This window comes from Prenolepis imparis, unplaced genomic scaffold, assembly GCF_030444845.1.
Source record: "Prenolepis imparis isolate NDT839.2.m4 unplaced genomic scaffold, iyPreImpa1.0 SCAF_3, whole genome shotgun sequence".
NCBI classification, from domain to species: domain Eukaryota; kingdom Metazoa; phylum Arthropoda; class Insecta; order Hymenoptera; family Formicidae; genus Prenolepis; species Prenolepis imparis.
The window spans coordinates 13,421,734-13,441,593 of NW_028141161.1; the positions used below are offsets into that span (position 1 = coordinate 13,421,734).

Consider the following 19,860-nt stretch of genomic DNA (forward strand, 5'->3'; position numbering starts at 1 on the left):
ATGAAGTGTGCGAATGTTCGCGGTTACTCGACACAGATTCTCGATAATAATGTAAGCGCGCGCAATTATGCGCATCGTTCCCCAACGAATTGAGTGGCTATCACGAGCGGTATTATTACGGTTATCTCAAAAACGTGGGTCTCATTATAAAATGAGATAAGATAATTGATCGACGGTTCGATCCGTTCTCGCGCCGGATGATGTATAAAAGAGACATGATGTTCGTCGACACCCTTATACATGTCGATACATAATATCATCAACGCGGTAACGCCACTAACAAGTTTATTGCGCCGAATTGATTTGAGTAGAAGTTTATGGTGGCTTTTACGCTATCAGTGGATACCATCGCCAAGTTGCTCTGGTAGCCACTCGTATTTTAAATGAACGTCCGTGGAATGATGCGACTGATTCGTAACTCTTATACAAGTCCTATTTTCGAATATTTTTCAGTTGTTTTTCGCGTAAAATTAGCAAAAAATTAAAAGTACGAGATAATTATATATTAACAATTGGAAAACAATCAGAAATCGATTGTGAAAAATCAAAATCGAGTAATTAATCTCAGTGTTGTAATTATCACACATGTACTTATTATATTAATGAAACTTATTAAATTATTAATAAGAAAATTTAAAATAGTAAAAGACTAATTTTTAATTATCGTTAATAATACAAAGAATTTCTCCGCGTATCTTATCAAAAACAATTTTTATTTCTTTTTATATTTTCTATATTTCTTTTTAAAACAAAAATGAAATAAGAACTTAGTGCTCTACGGAATGTTAGAATTATAAGAATTGCACACAAATACTGTAAATATTCAAGTAAAGAAAATCTCTTTCTAAACATACCTTGGTTTTTACAGAGTACTCGATGTGGAGAGATGGCACCAGGAAGCTGGTCCTTTCAATGTCATTCTCTGTTTGAACCTCCTCGACCGTTGCGATCGTCCAAATAGTCTGCTGAGGTTACTGAGAACTTCGCTGACTCCTGGCGGCAGACTGGTCGTCGCTCTGGTGTTGCCGTTCAGTCCCTACGTCGAGGTCGGTGAGAGGGGTAATCACAAACCGTCGGAGTATCTGCCGGTGCGAGGAAACGGGCTCGAGGCTCAAATAGCCGGACTGATCGACCGGGTTTTCGCTCCGGTGGGCCTGCGATGTCTCGTCTGGAGCAAACTGCCGTACCTCTGCGAAGGAGATCTGGGACAGTCATACTACTTCCTGGACGATGTGATCTTCGTGCTGGAGGCTCAGCCAGTTAATACACGATCCTGCGAATTCGTCGCGCGAGACGTCGGTGTCTCGTTACAAAGGAACTTTTAGGAAGGAAGTACAAGCGGAGGATAGAGTATGTGATATACGAGACGATCCTCTCACACTTGTAAAAACTTTAATAATTGCTGTCATGAGTTAGAATTATGCGAGAATACAGAAGAGCAATACTGGCAAGCGACGACGAGCTTAATGTGCAGACACAGCGGTTAGCGTTTGGTGTACGAATATCGATTGGCGATCCGAGTTTAAAAAGGAAAACAACGGATCGACAAAACGGTGCGCATTTTACAATCGTTTATCATCTTACTGTCGAATTCGGTGCGGAAACGTGTATACGGTTCTCTATGGTATAGATAGTAACGAGCGCGAGAATAACGAGATCCGGAAACGAAATCTGTATTTCTTCTTTCCTCGTATGTTCGACTCCGTTCGAAAACGTCCCTCTAGAATCCAAGTCTTTGTCTCGCTAATTATTTATAATGATGAACGATTAAATAAACAATAATCGTGCTCTCAAAAAAGTTACTATGTATGTATGTGAGTGTGTATGTGCGCGCGCATATGTATGTGTATGCATGTGTGGAGCATCAGTCGCGATGACACTGCAGCGATAAAGTTAATAAAACGGGTAACGAAAAACGAATCTTTTTCGACTCTAACGACCATTTAATTTAAAACGATGATATCATTAGGCATAAAGTGAAAGTCTAGAGTGAATGTAAAGCGAAGAGTAAATTTACTGCAGTCTTGCGACTTTTGTTTCAAAATTCAAGTTAAACAAACAGATTTCGCATCACACACTTAAAACAATTTGCACGATTGTGTTCAAATAATTAATATGGACTATAGATTTATCTCGAACGCAGCCTCTCCAATGTCTCGCGAAATTCTATTTTGTATGTTAGATCAAATTCTTCTTCTTTCTTGTCAGACTTTGTTTCCGCGCTCCCTTATCTCCGTTTGGCATAAATTGCAGCGACTTAGTCATGGATATGCTTAATTGTGCGTCGGTTATACAACCGACCGATTGCGAGACAAACGGTGATACATTTGCATTTCTTTTTTTTTTACGTAATAATAACTACTATAAGAAATAAGTCCATCTAGTTATTGGAAATACACTTTGGTGTACAACAAGTTATCGTCGAATTATGAACCATATTGCAGCAGCCTCTTTATCAATGTAAATATATATACATATATGTATGTCAACAAAAACGCAGTCTATAGAAGCCGGATCTGTACGTTTAAACAATCACTATACGTGAAAAACGAATAAAGAAAACCGTCATCGAGAGAATTATTCTTCAGACTTATTAATCGTATCTCCGCATGCATCCTATTTCTAATTGCACAGATACATAATGAGAGAAAATATTATAATATAAAAGAGAGATTAATAGTTTGTCGAAAAAGAAAACATAAAATAATGAAACAAACAACTTAATATTTTGCACAGATCATGGATCCGACTCCTAAAATGGTAATCGATCGGCACATTCGCTGCATACGTGTATAGTAAATATAACAGATACATGTATAGAAAGACATCTTCAACATACGCGCATTCATATAAAATTTTGCTATTTGATAGCCAAAACTTCGCATTCTCTCAGATACACACTCGTAGCCCCCACAAAACACAGCCCACGCATTCTAGTACCGCGCTATTTTCCATTCGCGATATACATCGCTTCTTACACATTCAAAGACGAATGCCTATTACTTTACATTATCGAGAAAGAAGGAAACATTTTTATCTCGTATCATTTATATGCGCGTATAACAACCGAGTGGGAAACGATTTTACTCCTGCTGTTACTGTTACGATATGCCATTTTACTCTCGAGGCGGCGATCGATCGAAATCACAAACGCAGTCCTCCAATTCATAGTTTCTGTCTCGCAAGAGTAAAAACGTTTCTGCATAATACTTAGTGCACGGTGAAAAGTCTTTGAGCGTCAGTGTGAACCACACCCTTTAAGAATTCTCTAATGACGCAACGATTTTCCTTCCTTTTCCTTTACTATATATAAGTAGATATATATATAATATATATATATATATATGTATTAGGAAATAATCTGTTTTCTTAAAAAATATCTATGAATTGACCAATGACTTTTTTTACGTGCACACCGCATATACTGCCCATGGAGCTTAAAAAGTAGCATGCACAGCTTTTAACATTCGTACTCGCGTGCTCGATTAGCGAACAGTATTAGAGAAATAACAACAATATATATTCATTTCATCCTTAAAAATAAATAATAACGCGTACATAACTTTTTTGGAGAAAATATATATACATTAATTGAACACAGCAATTTGTTCGCTAATTAAATAACTTTTATGTTAATTGAAAGCTACTTTAAAGAATATATCATATCTTACAGAACAAACAGTTAAAAACATATGAAACAAAATAACGTGAAACTTGGTAATCGGGGAAATCGTCATCCCTTTATGCATCTATGTCGCGAACTTTAAATATCAATTAGTAGCAAAAGCTTTTGTACCAGGCCAATTTAGTCCTTGCTTCTTATTCCGAGACTTAAGCTTATGTATGTGTAACAGTTTTATACATAGTATATAAAAAAGTTTCATGTAATATATTATTAATCAGGTAATCGTTGGAACACAAGCGGCAAAATCGTTAAATTGATACAGTAAAATATAAATGCTGTTCATACTGCATATTATTTACGTCGTAATGTTAAACGACGCTTGAGATTCAGTATATATAACGCGGGATTAGTATATTATTCACCGAATAAGCCCCATAGGCAGAGCAATTACAATACAAAATCAGATTACAGCGATGAAATAAAACTAGTAAGAATCCCTAAGATGACGCGGTGTGTGAGTTAGTCCTACATATAAATCTTTTTTTTTTCTTGCTACTCACGTTTATCACAGTCCACGCATGACTCATTTTGTCTCTTATTATTTGAAGTCCTAAACGCCAACAACTTTTTGAGCAATCCATCGGGTTGTTTAGATACGAAACACCCAGCTAATCAATAAACATCTTGTGACTAGAACATCATAGAGCGCAAAACGACGAAACTTGGTCTGTCGCGAGTGAAGCGAAGACGACGCTTAATCTAGCTTACGCTGCTCGCACAAATCTTCTATTCCACCAGCTTTTCTGTTAAAAAAAAAAGAACATGTTATTTGAATAAGGCTAAAGTTCGGAGAGTTATAAATATTAAAATACTCACAATGTTGACAAGTAAGGAGTACCAGTGTGATCTAATCGGTGTTTATCTTCATTCTTCCAGCTCGAAACTGGTATATGCGGGGGCGGCAAAAAACTTCTCAACGATTGTACAAGTTGTATTGTATCGACCAATGCTGCAATTAGGAATAAACAATGTAAAAATCTTTGTAAATTACTTTGATGAAGAGAATCTATATAAAATTTCACAGCGCAATAGTCTAGTCTGATGAAAAAAAAGCAAGGAAGAAAAACAACTTGTAAAGAATTGAAATTACTTTTCTGGAGAGCCTCAGATTGTTTGCCGTATGGTTTACACATCGCCGGTCGTACACAGGATTTCATCCTTGCCATGTTCTTCATCACCTCTGCGAAAGCACGCACAATCTTCTCTTGACCACCTGAAACAAAATAAATCCAGCACATGCATTAATATAATTTTAATTTTGTTTAGAATACACTTAAAAAAAGCGTGCACTATATCGCGTATATACAATGTGTTTTATATATACTTAATCACCTTCCGAATTTGCAGATGATGACCGAGATCCCTTTTCATTTTCTAAAGGCCATGCACCATTGTGCAATGCCAACAGATCCTTATTGGCATTTCCTATTCCTTGTAAGTTTCCTAAACCAAGTCCAGTGAGATTATCCAAGTTATCCAAATTATTGCGTAAGAAGTCTGTCAACTTATGTTCGGAGATTGGTATATTAGGTATTAGAGATTCATAATGCTGTTTGCCAGATGCCACTTTTTTCTCTTGCGATACAGGCCGATGCGGAATATTTAATGATGGACGGCTTGGAGGACGTTGAAGATTCATTTGATTGCCAGCACCTCTCATCTCTGCTAAATCTGCTGCGGATCCTCCTCCCATATGTGTATTCGGATTAGCACCACCTAGCGTCTATAAGTAAACATTAAATAAATTAATAAATATATATTAAATGCATATATATAATTAAAATATATATTAAATTTAAAAAAAAACTCAGTTTATATACAAAATAGAAAATATAGAAAATATCACATGAGAATTTTGCTCACTGCCTGAAAGTCTGTACTATGTGGAAAACCGCTACGCAAAAGAGACGCAGTTGCTTCATTTTCCTGGATATAAGTTGGTGCCATGTGACCCATCTTCTGAGTGAGTTCCAATTGATTTTTGTAATAACGACAAGCAGGATTAGGACAGTTCTGCACGACTTCTATGATAAATTCCTTTTCCATTCCAAAACATTCCCTTCCGATTGTGTAAGACTCCATAACCGCTCTGACTGTGCCCTCCAAGCCCAAATGTAAGCCATGCGGTCCATTCATATGTTTCAACATTACAGCATTGGCAAAGTGTTCATAAGGAAGTATTATCTTTCCATTCTCTCTGAGGACTAGTCTTCCCTGTGAATCCAATGCTACTCGAGATGCCATCATCCTGTAAATAAATCAAACGTAGCAAAAATATTTCACACAAGTAAGTTGTATCTATATATAATTACAAAATAATATTTATCCTTACTGTAAATAAGCAGCGCTTGGCATCATGGAGGCATCCTTAAATTCCGAAAAACATTGTAGCAGCTCGATACTGGGATTCCATCCCTTGTTTTGCAAATATGCTTGTAACAACATGTACATCTTCTCTGTGACGTAACCAGCACTGCTCGGTGTAGCAGAGTAACCTGACCCTCCACCCGGTGGACCCATTTCTGTTTGCATACCTTTGGCAACAATGTTCTTCATAGTTTCCGCCAAGTCCATTCTGCGCACACATATATGATTCGATACAAACAACTTGTGACGCAATATATAAAATCTTTTTAGAAATATAAATAAATCTTCTTTATATAAATATATAAAATCATACTATTTAACATCATATATTGTGTGTATAAAAAAGACACATGATCTTCCAAGAACAAGAGGTATATATGCATAATAAATAAAAAAAGTAAACATACACAGCAAATAGACATTTAACAGTCAGTCAATCAAGATTGATATATGGCAATTCCCCGTTCATCCATTATCGCGCGCGAATTCACGACTCGAAAGGGAGTCGTCCGGAAGGTCAGCGGACATCATCGAGATTCCAGCTGAATAGAACTCTAGTATACAATGTCTCCTCGTCGCGAAAAGCCACCCGGTCAAGATGATCGTACGCGCGGGCGAGTCCAGCCCGAGCCGTCGACGGCGGTGACAGGACGCGATCGCTCATCAACGTCATCGTCGTCGTCGTCGAGCGTCCGGAGCGACGCCGAACGCGCGGCTCTCTCGGCACGGCCATTGTTATCGTCCCGAAGCTCGCCGGCGAAACCGATAAAAAAGTGCTCGGCCCCGCGAGCGAGCGAGCGAGCCACCGCCCCCCTACCGACAAGGCGCAACGGGGGGACACCGCAACGTTGCTCCCGGAACAGTACACTCACCCCGTATCGCGGCCGCCGCTGCTCCGCTCTCCTCCACTCGCACGGCGTAGCCGGGATAGCCCCAGGAGCCCGGTCCGTCGTCGCTAATCGCCGTACCTCGGCATCGCCCTAATTAATTAGCCCACCCCCGGATCACATTTGCAAATAACATAAATCGCGATAATTATTTCCGCGAGGGTCACTTGCCAGGTCCGCCGCCAGGGGCGCCCCGCGCTTCTACGGCCGCTCCGCTCTTCGCCATCGCTTTGGCGGGTGTCGTGTGTATATGTATACACGCTCCGTGTATGCGGCTCGCCCTGCGTGTGCATGTAAAGTACATGTAGCGAGATGCACGTGGGTGTGTATGCGCGCACACACGGCCGAATACCCGGCTCCGGCTGCGCTTACGCGACGCCACTTTGCGCATTTATCAATATTACTTTTTGCAATTGATATATTACGCCGCCCTGGTGCGCGACCGGCCCCGGCACGAATTAAACGATGTGCGCGCGCGCGCGCGCGCGTCTCTCGCTGCTCCGAAAATTGCGCGCGGTCGTTGAACCCCCCGGCTCCGGCGCCGATCGCTTCCCGGACTCGCGAATCGGGTCGGGGTAAGATCGAGCGTCGTATTAAAAAAAAAAGAAGAAAAATTATTATGATGACAGTACGATGATTATTACTCTTTCCTGTTAATTAAATATATATAATATTGTTTAATTTATACGATGAATTATTTAAATATTTTATATCATTTTATCATTTTATTTACATACCCTCAGTTGATTTAATTAGCAGTTAATTTGATTAAATAACGAAGTATATAAACTTTGAATATATTTATTGTGAACTCGATTGTGAAATTCGGTGCCAATCGATAAAATACCGAAATACATTAGTACCAAAATAGTTGGTCACGCGACCTGCTGCATCTATATATTATCTCGTGCATGAAATTAAAACGCAATAACAAGCGATGATTATCCATTTTTAGCATGACTCGCCGCGATTCGATCTAGTAGGCGTAAAGATTTCCTTTGATTGTACGCACTTTATATACGTATATGAACATACATAATTAATCTCGTATAATGTAAGCACGTATATGTACGTTTTCGAAAATTTAAATCACGCATGTAGATCGCGGCATATCGCGCAACACTGATGCCAACCGTATATACGTACAGTCCCGAGATTCCCAAATAGTGTAAACATGGCCTCGCGGTACAGTCACGGTGTTCAGCGAGTTTTGGCGAAATTAGAGGCGTCGATAAACTCAGAAAATTATTATGAGGCTCATCAGATGTACAGAACTTTGTATTTCAGGTGAGCCAGCTGATCCGATCGCCTCGCGCTGTCAAAGCGCGCTCCCGCTCGCGTAAATCCTTGCCCGTTTAACCTCCTACGTTTACAGATACCTCGGCCATAGAAAATACTCGGAACTATTGGAATTGCTATACACTGGGTCGATGCTTTTTTTACAGCACGAACAGGTATGCGAATATTGCTTGAGTATCGTCGAAAAGTATCTTTCAATTTTTATGTGTCCTAAAAGAAGCAAAGATAAATTTTATAGACACTCTATCGACCATTTATTATAGCATGCAAGTGGAGCCGACTTAGGAATCCTATTTATCAATGTTTTAACACAATCCGGAACGGAACCTACGCAAAGCTACTTCGAGAAGATCACGACCTTGTTCAACTTAATGAGCCCTGCGTCGCCGGAAAGAGAAGTATTTGTACAATCGGCACTTAAATGGAGTGTAAAGGGTACAGATTATAAAACTGGTCATCCAGATTTGCATCAGAAGATAGCTCAAGTATTTTGGAGAGGTAAACTGTTGGAAAAAAACGACATTAATTTGTTATTATTCGTTACGCACTCATGCATAAAGAACTTATTTTTTTTAACCAGAAAAGAATTACATAATGGCGAGGCAACACTTTATACATAGTAGAGATGGCTCTGGATGCGCAGCAATGTTGGTTGAACTTCACGAACAACGTGGATATATGAATGAAATAGACCTCTTCATAGCTCAAGCTGTCTTACAGTAAGCGTATTGATTCTTACGGCAATTTTAATGTTACAAATATATAACATTGCAATATAATATAAACAGAAAGCGCAAGAGTATAAAATAATATTTAAAAATTTTAAGGAATCAATGAGAGAAACTAATTTAAAACGATATTTATATATAATAGTAAATAGTATATGTATAATTATGAATCCTAGGTATCTTTGTCTACAAAACAAAGCAACGGCGCAAGAGGCCTTTAATTCTTATACTTCGAGGCATCCAAAAATAAATAGTGGCCCACCGTATCTTCTTCCTTTATTAAACTTTTTATTTTTTTTACTGAAAACAATTGACAGGTACGTTGTACTTTTATAATATTCAATAGATGTACACATTTTTATTGCGATAAGTTTATCATCAGTTTCTCTCTAATAATCTGATATTTTCCAGTGGTAAACTAGCAGTGTTTACAATTCTTTGTGAACAGTACCAGATATCTTTAAATAGAGATCCGTATTATCGGCAGTACTTAGATAAAATAGGCCAACTCTTTTTCAATATTCCATCTCCGCGTCCACGTAATCAAGGATTATTTGGTTCGTTACTGCAATCTTTCTTCAATGGCCTGGAGGATGATGATTCGGACGATGAACAACGAAATATAGCCTCAACTTCACATGCTGCACAAGAACTTGATTGATTAAAGGTGAGACAACACTGTGCAGTGTGATGCTGAATATGGAACTTTTATATATTATTTTTCAACCCAAATACTTTCACCGACTGCTCCCCTGTTATCTAATAATAAAGTTTCAAATCGTAAATATGTTTATAATTGAAAAAAATAGTAATTCTGGTTTGTATGTATGTGTGTGTGCGTCCTGATCACTGAGAGATAAAAGTTTTTGGGACAATTTTTCTTGTCAAAGGAAATTTATCAAAGTTATAAGTTGAGTATACTGAATTCAGAATAGTAATATTTGCATCAGAGATCGACATCCTAATTATTTTATACATATCTAATAAATGTCTGCTTTTATACATATTTTATCTCTTTTAATCATATAAAGCAAATGTGTAATAATGAGATGCATATTTTTGCATTTAATAAATACTCAGTTTAGAAAAACTTCAAAATATATAACAATTGATAAAATTTGAGTAAGGACTCAAATTTAGTTTTATTTAATATTGTACTTTATGAGATAAGGAAAGAAAATAAGCTTTCTAAGAAATTAATATTTACATGTCATCTTCCTGTATATGCTGTTATAAATTCAGCACTTACATACTTAAACTTTGAATAAATCCTCGCCATTAGTTAAAATCTGTATACCATATATATATATATATATATATATATATATATATATATATATATATATATATTATATATATATAATCACATCAATGTATACCTGCGTGTAATTGCTGGGAGATCAAAGATTTATTTTATATAAACTAAAACACTTATGACAAATAAATGTGACATATTATAGCTTCCGTAAAAAGAATGCTTAACGAAATTGCTTGTTGCTTGTGTTGAAAAACATTGAGAAAATAATCAATTATACTCGGAGCAACAAGCAATATATCTATTTATTGGATTCAATAATGATATGAACCAAGTTTAGAATTTTAATGAAAAACAGATGCATATATTTAGTTAAGGAAATAAAATCGTAAGACCATCACTGTGTAATAAAATTCTTCACAGCATTAATTTTAATAAAATTAATATAATATTGCTGTGTATTAAAAAGGAAACGGAAGCATAAATTAACAATATTCAGCTAATAACTTTAGCTTTGTAATAAATATATCCTTCTATATAAACATATTAAATACACATTGGAAAAATATCTTTGATTTTATATTATTTGTCATTTTATCATAATTATTTAAGATGCAAAATTATATGTTGTTATATCAATTTGTGATAATTAAAATTATTATTCATATTCGTTATACAACAATCCAAAAATTTATATAAAAATAATTCTCTATGTAAAAATTAAATTGAATGTATATTAATTTAATGTAAAGTTATATATTACGCATTATATTACTACTTTAGATTATATACTGTTGTTCTAAAATATACTTTATCATGGATATCACATCACAGTCAGCTCACGTGTGGGTATGCAAGATTAGTACTTTAAAAAATTAATTTAGGTATTATATTTGTATAAATCACTTGAAAAAAATATAATAACAATTGTCCAATATATTACTCTAAATAGTTCCTCTGTCCATCTAATAGAAACATTTAATTTAACAATTGTATGTGAATTGAGTGTGCAAATATGTCTGTCGCACATGTTTCCTAATTAAAAATATTTACCACCTCACAATATAACAGATACATTGATATATACTAACGTAATTTCTTTTAAACTTATATCGTCCATAATCGTTTTCTCAAACAATTTTTTTATTTTAATGTATTCATGCAACTTTGTTATTATATTTACAAATAACTATTCATTTATTAAGCAATTGCAAAAAACGACAAATACATTAAATTTTTTGCAGACGTAATCAATGTGAAAACAATATATATATATATATAGAAGAAAATGATAAAATTAATAATTATAAATGATAATTAGAAATGAGATATGTTGTATATAAAAAATATCATTGTGAAAACATCTTAATAACCATACATATATATTGATAAATCTAAAAAAAACTAAGATTTGTTTCTTTTACTTATAATATGGCATTGCACATATAAATCCTATACTTAAAAATGAGATTGAATATATGAAATATAATTGTGATAGTGTTTATTTAAATATTTGTATTTTCAGAAAATACATGTAATTTATAACAAAATTTCTCAAATATTTCAATGAAAGAAATATACATGTAACATTTTATTCTTGTAAAAAAATACTTTATATTCCATGATATAAAGCTCGCGCAGTGTAGTAATAATTCTATTTTGCATCACACATCCGGATTATAATACAAATCTGTATAAAAACGTAATATACGAATTTGAAATGTATAATTAATGGCATATAAAATGAAGCGTAAAATATTTTAAAATTTATATTGAGTAAATCTACTTACGAAGTAGCTGCTGCAATATTAATATGTGTCCTGACCAGGAAGTGAAAATTGTCTCGAAAACGTTTCCACTTCCTCCTTCAGAGTCGCAACTTTTGCTTTAATATTCTCGTCGGTACTTAATACTTTTTTAAAATCAAGCAGCTTTGGACCCGAAATAGCACTTACTTCCTTAGAAAGCTGCAATCCTACAATAAAATTTATTACAATCGCATTATATTTAGACTTGGATTTCTATTTCTATTTAAGTCACAATATCTCACTCATTAATGCTTAGAAACTATTCCTCGAAAAAATATCGCAAATAAAAAATGTAAATACAAATTATCACAATTTTTTATTTCTCGTAATTTGGCGATTAAAATCACAAAACGCTAACGAGTTTTCATAATATTCAATATTACCTCTATCTATGAAATCCACGACTTTGTCCATGTCTTTTTCGACGAAGCCACGAGTGGTAAGAGCGGGTGTTCCCAATCTAATTCCGCTGGGATTCAATGCACTTTTATCACCAGGAACAGTATTCTTATTGCAAGCGATAGAAATTTCTTCTAGGATCTTCTCTGCCTTTGAACCAGTGATACCCACCCCTCGTAGATCTACCAATAACAAATGGACATCTGTGCCGTGAGTACTGATAGCATAACCGCGTTCTTGCAAACCGGAGCTCAATCTCTTCGCATTCATCACTATTTGCTTCTGATAACTGATAAATTCTGGTGTTTGAACTTGTTTCATAGTAGTGGCTATAGCAGCGATAGCGTGATTATGAGGCCCGCCTTGAAGACCTGGGAAGACTGCCTGATTAATTTTACTCTCTATGTCGTACATAATCTCCTTGCCGTCCTTCGTGACGCTTCGGACGCCTTTTCGATAGAAAATAACACCAGCGCGCGGACCTCTGCACAAAGAAGATATGTCTCGCTATTATTTTAATCGTTACAATGAGAATATATAAACTTGTAAAAGATATAGAGTCGTACCGTAAAGTCTTATGCGTAGTTGTCGAAACAACATCGCTATATTCGAAAGGACTGGGTATTACTTTGGCGGCGACCAATCCAGAGATGTGAGCCATGTCGCTGAAGAGATAAGCATTATTCTCGTCAGCGATTTTGCGGAAACGTTTATATTCCAGCCATCTGCTATAGCAGGAAATTCCAGCGATGATGACTTTCGGCTTGAATAATCTCGCACATTTCGCGAGTTCATCGTAATCGATGAAACCAGTTATAGGATCAACTTTGTACGGCATCGATTCGAAGAAAATAGATGTAGCGGAAATCTTCTTGTTCGCCGTGAAGAAACCTATAACATATAATATATAAATAAAATGTATAAAATAGTTTCTATGGCAGAGAGAGATGGATCAATTCATTATTCAAATTTTTACCATGAGTAAGATGACCACCATCAGGCAAATCTAGGCCCATTATACGTTCATGAGGTTGCAGTAAACCCGTGTATACCGCGAAATTCGCCGGACTTCCTGAATAAGGTTGTACATTACAGCCCCATTTTTCGGGATCTAAATTGAAGGCTTCCAAGGAGCGTTTTTGCGCCAGCAATTCGACTTCATCGATATATTCGTTTCCACCGTAGTACCTGTGAAAAATATGTGAAACACTCAAGCTTATACAAGTATTTATAAAAGAAATGATATGAAAAAGCGATACGCTCACCTTTGTCCAGGATATCCCTCGCTGTATTTGTTGTGCAAGCACGAACTTAGGCATTGTAAAACACTGAGAGATGTAAAGTTTTCACTTGCAATTAATTCCAACCCGGATTCCTGTCGTTTCCTTTCCTTCTTCAACAATTCGAAAAGCTCGGGATCGGTCTCCCAAATGTTATTACGAAGTATGTTTGCCATTTTCTGTCAATAATTGTAAAGAATTTTTATATCAATTATAATTACAATTTTATTCATTATTTATATTTTAATAATATAGATGCTATTACATATTATATATACATTTTAATATGATCACACTTTAATATTTATTTTTAAAATATATATATATATATATATATATATATATATTTTACATATCACATGGACAGTATAAAATTATAATTATTATTTAAATAATAATTTAATAAATTTGTTCAACTTTACCTTCTGTAATAAACTTACAGAAATAAATCAAATTGTATAACAAAGTTTAATCTGATACTTTGAATAACTTCAAAAAGCGAATGTGCTACCTCGAGTGAAACTCTATGTCATATAAGACATATCATATGCATGTTTATATATACTCATATACTTTACCAAAGTTCAAAGTTATCGTTGATAACCCCGCGTATAATATAATGATAGCGACAAACATATTTATATACGTCAGTGTATGTTTTAGAATATAGTGTAGTCGATTATACTTATCGTTTCTCGACATTCTTGATAGTAGATAAATAAATCTTTCTGAGTATTATGCGAATAAATATATCAATGCAACAAAGACAAAAATAAGATAATTTGCAATAAAATTAAAAATACGTCTTACGGAAATTAAATAAAAATATTATCAAATAATTTCTCGTAATTTTTATGTGCTAATATTAATATAATCGTAATATTAATGTAAATTTCTTTTGTATTCGATATAATCACACATACTTTTTAGATAAGAAAAAGATTTAAGAAATAATTTTTTATTTATAGAAAGAGAGCTAAATAGAGAAAAAAAGAACTTGAGAAAAATTAATTACAAGAATGTAATAAAAGTATTGTATAGATATGTATAATTATATTAAACAAATACTAATTATAATGACGAAGAGAAAATATGTCCAAATCGAATTAAATTTCTTTTAATATAATATTGGAAAAAGTTCGATATATATTTTATATTATCAAACTTGAATATATTCAATCGTGTTTAAATCACATCTACATTAAAATTTCTTCAAATTTATAAGATATTCATAAAATTTTAAGGACGAATTATTTTGATATGACTCTCTGTCAAAAACTCAAAAAATTCGAAAATTATATTTGATTCACACACAATAGTATAAAAATTACTGTGCTTTCTTTATTTCATGGTCCGGGCCATTTTATGTCCGTTCAATCATATAGCACTGTCAAAGTGTTAATCAAGCACTCAAGGAAATTATATCAAAGCATTTTGTAAGTCAAGTTTATCATGTAATTCAAGCTATTAAAGACATAAAATCCACAGATTCACAACTAGCAGTTATATATAATGATAAATTTATGCGACTTTATTTAATGTGTATTTTCTCAGAGATATCAGAGATATGTATGATAAAAATTGAGCGATCAACTTTTTGAAAGCCGATTTGATCTGATAAAAAGAATATATAATTCAAGAATAAAATTATCAAATAAACATCAATCGCAAAGTTGAGCGAGAGTGTCGTTTAATTTGCCACAACTCACCAAGATATTAACGTACTTACTCGTTCCGGTATGCCACACGTGGTTGAAAGATGTATACCTCTGGGAAGACCGCAGACGTTTGGCAGTTGTCCTTGATTGGCTAAATTCTTTATAAAGTGGCTTCGTGCATTTAACAGGTTCTCAACCAATTGAAAACCCCGGCGATTCAAACTCAACCATTTCCCGGCCATCATCGTGCATGTACTGACGGCTGATCAGCTGATATATCGAAAGCGTGCGTGTGTTTGCTGCACGTGATGAAATAACGTTTCGCACGTGATTTCGTGTCTTCTTGGCACGTTTTTGCCTCGTCGATCGGACGATTCGACTTACAACGTTGCGATTTCTGTTTACAAACTCAAGACACACTGTACGTGGTACCGCGTCCAACGGACGGAAATCCAAAAAGAACAAAAAGAATCGAAGCACGACGCGCTCGATTTCTCTCTTTTTTTTCTTTCTTCTTTGTTGGATTACCGTCCTTCTAGACGCAGTACCACGCGTACGATAACACTCGGTTTGTTGACTCCGAGCACCGTGTTATGATTTCAGGAAAGTCCTTTCGTCCTGTCACGCATGTCACGCATACTGTGGTACTGGACGAAGCGTGATATATAGGCGCAAAAATATGTTTTGCGCATGTCTGTCACATGACGTCATAAGCGCGCCGATTATTTTGATTACATTATAGAATTTTTTTTTAAATACTTATTTTTCTTTTTAATATTTTTCAAAACTTTTTAAACAAGTTTTTCAACTTTATGAAAATAAGATTATACAAAATATTCTTAAAAGGATTAATATCTAAGAAATATATATTATTTTTTATTTATGTATCTTATATATATATCTTTCGTAGTTATATTTTAATATTTTTCTTTCTCTTTCTCTTAAAAATTAATTGCTTATATAACAAGTTATATAAGCAAATCTTCTATATCTTATTTTTATTCCAATTTTACGATTTTTATTTATTCTCTCTTATAATAATATTTTATTACACATATCCGAAACACACGATTAATATATTCTAAATTATATTTTATTACAATACCGATGAGATGTCCAATATTTCGTAACATGATAAAACATCTTTAACTTCCAATTAACGAGCCTATAATATGTATATTATTTGCATACACGTGATAAAACGTATTAAACTTCTCTATTAAGATTCACTGTTCAATACTTACAATCTTCACGAGAACCGTTTCTTTATCATATTAAAAAAAAAAAGAAATATTTACACGTGATGTGGAATTCCGCGAATAATAATTTGAAGCGCGTTTCGGCAAAGCGGATTGTTTCGATTCAAGTTGTAGACTAGTAAAGGCAAATCGCGGAATTCGAAAGTGAACGATCGATGACTTTTTCTCGTTCTGCCTGGACCACTGTACACCGGTCAATCTGGTTGACATTTCAAGATAGATATCCGAATGCTTTCCCTTATCACAAGCCTGGCTTCTCTCGACCCGATCTTTTGTTTCTCCTTTATCGCACAATAGATTTGTTTTTTTACATTACGATATTGTTTCACTAAACATATATATTATCTAATCAAATGTTATTTGCAATAAAAATATAATCTTAAATAATTTTTCTTAGAAGAGAATAGAATGCAATGTATTTTACATTGTAAAATGAAACAAATAATTGAAGATAGAGCCGCGTAACTATCATTAACTTCTTTTTTTTATTTTTATCGCACAAAATGTCAATATCTGCGTGTCTATTTATAGTTTCGTATTCGAAATATTTGGAAGTATACAATAAATGTATGACAATAATCGCAACGAAGAGAGTTAAAATATAACTACGAAAGTAATAGAAACGCGATATCTTCCTTATAAAGTGCAAAGTTCAAAGCAATTAAGAAACTACATTAAGAAGCGAGACAATATGTTAATAAACAATACAATGGTATCTAATTGGAAGGAAGAAAGATGAGAAAAAGAGTAAATATTTTCATGTAAATAAGAAGAAGAGGAGACTGAAAGGCGATTCTGTGAAAACACTATGTGAGAAAAGAGCATCAAGAGAAAGATAATTTAAAAAAAAATTGATAACACTGTTATATATCCGAATACAAAATAAATAATTATTAAAATAAAAGAGGAAGAAGACGGAAATATAAATAAAACTAAAAACTATCATGAGAGATACAGTTTGAAAACATAGCACCATTACAAAAATACACTATATTTTATCGAGAGAAATTAAATGAAATTTCATCGCACGCGATAGCTAGTTGTTCTGATAACGTGTCTGATTATAATCCGGTCTTTCACCTCGATTTTGCAAAATAAGCATTTACTTGTAACGCGATATATATCGATATAACTGCGGAGAGAACACAATGATGAACGCGTCAGAAGCAACCGAAGAAACTCTCGAGTATAAAAATGCCCTGGAAAAACTTATTACAATAAGTCACTGGTCAGTTTTTACTATTTTCAATTTACTGAACGGTAGCTGCTCAAATGACCGAGTAAAAAATTATGCTTAGAAATCCTATTTAGATGGCTGGCTACTAATCAGTACATAGATAATTTCATTTTTTTAATCATTTTTTTATCATTAATTAGCTGACACTGTTAAAAAAGAAGCATTTTCCGAACAGAAATAACCAGAAACCTAATCAGGTCAAACGAATCAGTAAATGATAACTGGTTTATGCCTAGTAAGAACTCAGAACGTGCTAGTTGTTAAGAGAATACCGAAATTACTATTTACAATTTAGCATAATTCTGTCGAAAATAATACATGTAGTCTTGGAACGTCGCAAATCTTTATAAATCTGAGAATTTAAAGTGCATATAAAAGAGATTGATCACTGATACCCACGCATTTAATTTCTTAATATGCTCTTTTTATCATGAATTATGATTAAAAAAATGGCAATGTGATACTCAAGCGAGAACAAGTTAAGTACATACACAACTATACAGAATTCCCAATGTAATGTTAGAGAAAGTTGAGTTAATGATACGCTTGCATATACAGTACTCTTTGCAGAATCGCTAACGTTCCGAAACATAATTTTTCGCCAGATTATTAACATAAAAGTTAAATCTCTATTCGAATTTAATTAATACATAAACTAGAAGCATATAGACGAATTCTTCTATTCATAACCAGTATCTCTGTTCTTAATCAGCTGATAAACTCATTTTCGTTGTTCTTTCGCTATTTCATTATGACATTGTCACACGTTCAACTATCCTTATGTTAGTCCGACATTACGTATTGTCAATATTTAATAGATTATACAAACAGAGGAAGAAGTATCTTCGTTAACAAACGTAATATTGAAAATAATAACGCGTCAATTTATATTGCTTTTATTATCGTTTTTTCCTTACGTATACCTGCATCTCGCATTTATCTCGCTTAATTAGAGAAATGAACTATCAAATATTCAAATTTATACAATCGCAGTTGAGCAGTTTCTTTTTTATAAAGTCAGCTCTACAAAAACGCAAAAGTATCTGATATACAATCTATTACAAGTGATCGTATGCCGGATGTCTCGACTTGCTTTCTTCCTCGGCATGTCGTTCGTTATTACAATCACGCGCCGATAATGTCAATAATGCAATTAATAACTTAAACGTGATCTCGTCATATAGACTTTATATGATTTCTATTCTTCCTTGCAAAAAGAGCATATAGAATTTCTTTTTTATTATTAATTGTTGTCTCGCGTGTCACCTTCAACTTCAAGAAAGAGATTGCCATTAGTATCATTAATTTCTGAGGAACCTAATAACGAAATTATATATAATTTCGTTATTAGGTATTCGAAATTATATATACATATAACAAAATGTGATTCTTTGCATATACTATTACGTTACAATATTACACAATTGCAACAATCTCGGATGAGAGAGAATCCGTTTCGTTTTCTTTCTTCTCTTGCAGACTATATAAAATATTATCGCCGCTTTTACTAGAGAGACCTATCGGTAGCGTGCTTTCCATGTAATTCGGCAGAGATCTGTAAAATGATTAATTTTTCTGTTTATCTAAAAAGAGCAGTGTTATAAAGAAAAAAATGCAATCAAGAACATATGATTATAATGCTACGATATTGCAAACGCAAATCTTTAGACATATAAAGATATTTGACTCGTTTGAATGAAATATCTCTTCGGCAATTTGTAATGATGCTTTTATATGTTCTTTATAACAACTCGATTTAAATTTGATTATATAAATATGCCGCACTTTCTCTTTCTCTCTCACATTTATCTTGACAAGACATTTATAATCAGCATGCCATTATTCTAAATAGATTCAAATAAAAATGAAAGTATAGAACTAAAAAGCAAAACACGCTCGATGTGTCTCTATAGAGTATAATTTGAAATAGTTTTTTAGATGCATTTTATATTAAGATTACGATTTTTCATATATGCCACCAAATAGCACAGTCTGTAC

General features: G+C 34.0%; 4 protein-coding genes across 10 annotated transcripts in view; 2 read left to right on the forward strand and 2 right to left on the reverse strand.

Moving 5' to 3' along the window:
* LOC145933310 (protein-L-histidine N-pros-methyltransferase) overlaps positions 1-2,577 on the forward strand; it is a 39,491-nt gene extending 36,914 nt beyond the window's left edge. Inside the window, exon 4 of the mRNA XM_083032896.1 lies at positions 869-2,577. Within this exon, the coding sequence (XP_082889022.1) occupies positions 869-1,325 (457 nt within the window). The 3' untranslated portion in view covers positions 1,326-2,577. The remainder of the gene's footprint in view (positions 1-868) is intronic.
* Positions 1,376-7,173, reverse strand: LOC145933308 (uncharacterized). 2 transcript variants are annotated; one of them, XM_083032893.1, is made up of 7 exons: positions 6,925-7,173; positions 6,018-6,260; positions 5,549-5,933; positions 5,018-5,408; positions 4,776-4,898; positions 4,502-4,634; positions 1,376-4,428 (listed from the first exon to the last, which is right to left on the reverse strand). In XM_083032893.1, exons 2-7 carry the CDS (start codon positions 6,257-6,259, stop codon positions 4,380-4,382), a joined length of 1,323 nt encoding a protein of 440 aa, XP_082889019.1. In that variant the 5' UTR covers position 6,260; positions 6,925-7,173; the 3' UTR covers positions 1,376-4,379. The 2 variants fall into 2 exon arrangements, with proteins under 2 accessions (XP_082889019.1, XP_082889020.1); XM_083032894.1 differs by lacking the exon at positions 6,925-7,173 and adding an exon at positions 6,460-6,807.
* An 896-nt stretch (positions 7,174-8,069) lies between these two features.
* On the forward strand, positions 8,070-11,158 carry LOC145933846 (Golgi to ER traffic protein 4 homolog). The gene is made up of 6 exons (XM_083033852.1): positions 8,070-8,226; positions 8,315-8,393; positions 8,502-8,736; positions 8,819-8,957; positions 9,143-9,283; positions 9,378-11,158. Exons 1-6 carry the CDS (start codon positions 8,114-8,116, stop codon positions 9,625-9,627), a joined length of 957 nt encoding a protein of 318 aa, XP_082889978.1. The 5' UTR covers positions 8,070-8,113; the 3' UTR covers positions 9,628-11,158.
* Shmt (serine hydroxymethyl transferase) lies at positions 9,466-17,827 on the reverse strand. Of its 6 annotated transcripts, XM_083033846.1 has the most exons (8): positions 17,706-17,827; positions 15,438-15,763; positions 13,694-13,887; positions 13,405-13,616; positions 12,995-13,319; positions 12,413-12,912; positions 12,012-12,196; positions 11,708-11,911 (listed from the first exon to the last, which is right to left on the reverse strand). In XM_083033846.1, exons 2-7 carry the CDS (start codon positions 15,609-15,611, stop codon positions 12,030-12,032), a joined length of 1,572 nt encoding a protein of 523 aa, XP_082889972.1. In that variant the 5' UTR covers positions 15,612-15,763; positions 17,706-17,827; the 3' UTR covers positions 11,708-11,911; positions 12,012-12,029. The 6 variants fall into 6 exon arrangements, with proteins under 6 accessions (XP_082889973.1, XP_082889972.1, XP_082889971.1 ...); XM_083033847.1 differs by lacking the exons at positions 11,708-11,911; positions 17,706-17,827 and adding an exon at positions 9,466-9,607 and having other exon boundaries at positions 15,438-16,001; XM_083033845.1 differs by lacking the exon at positions 17,706-17,827 and having other exon boundaries at positions 15,438-15,999.
* Positions 17,828-19,860: the final 2,033 nt, after the last annotated feature.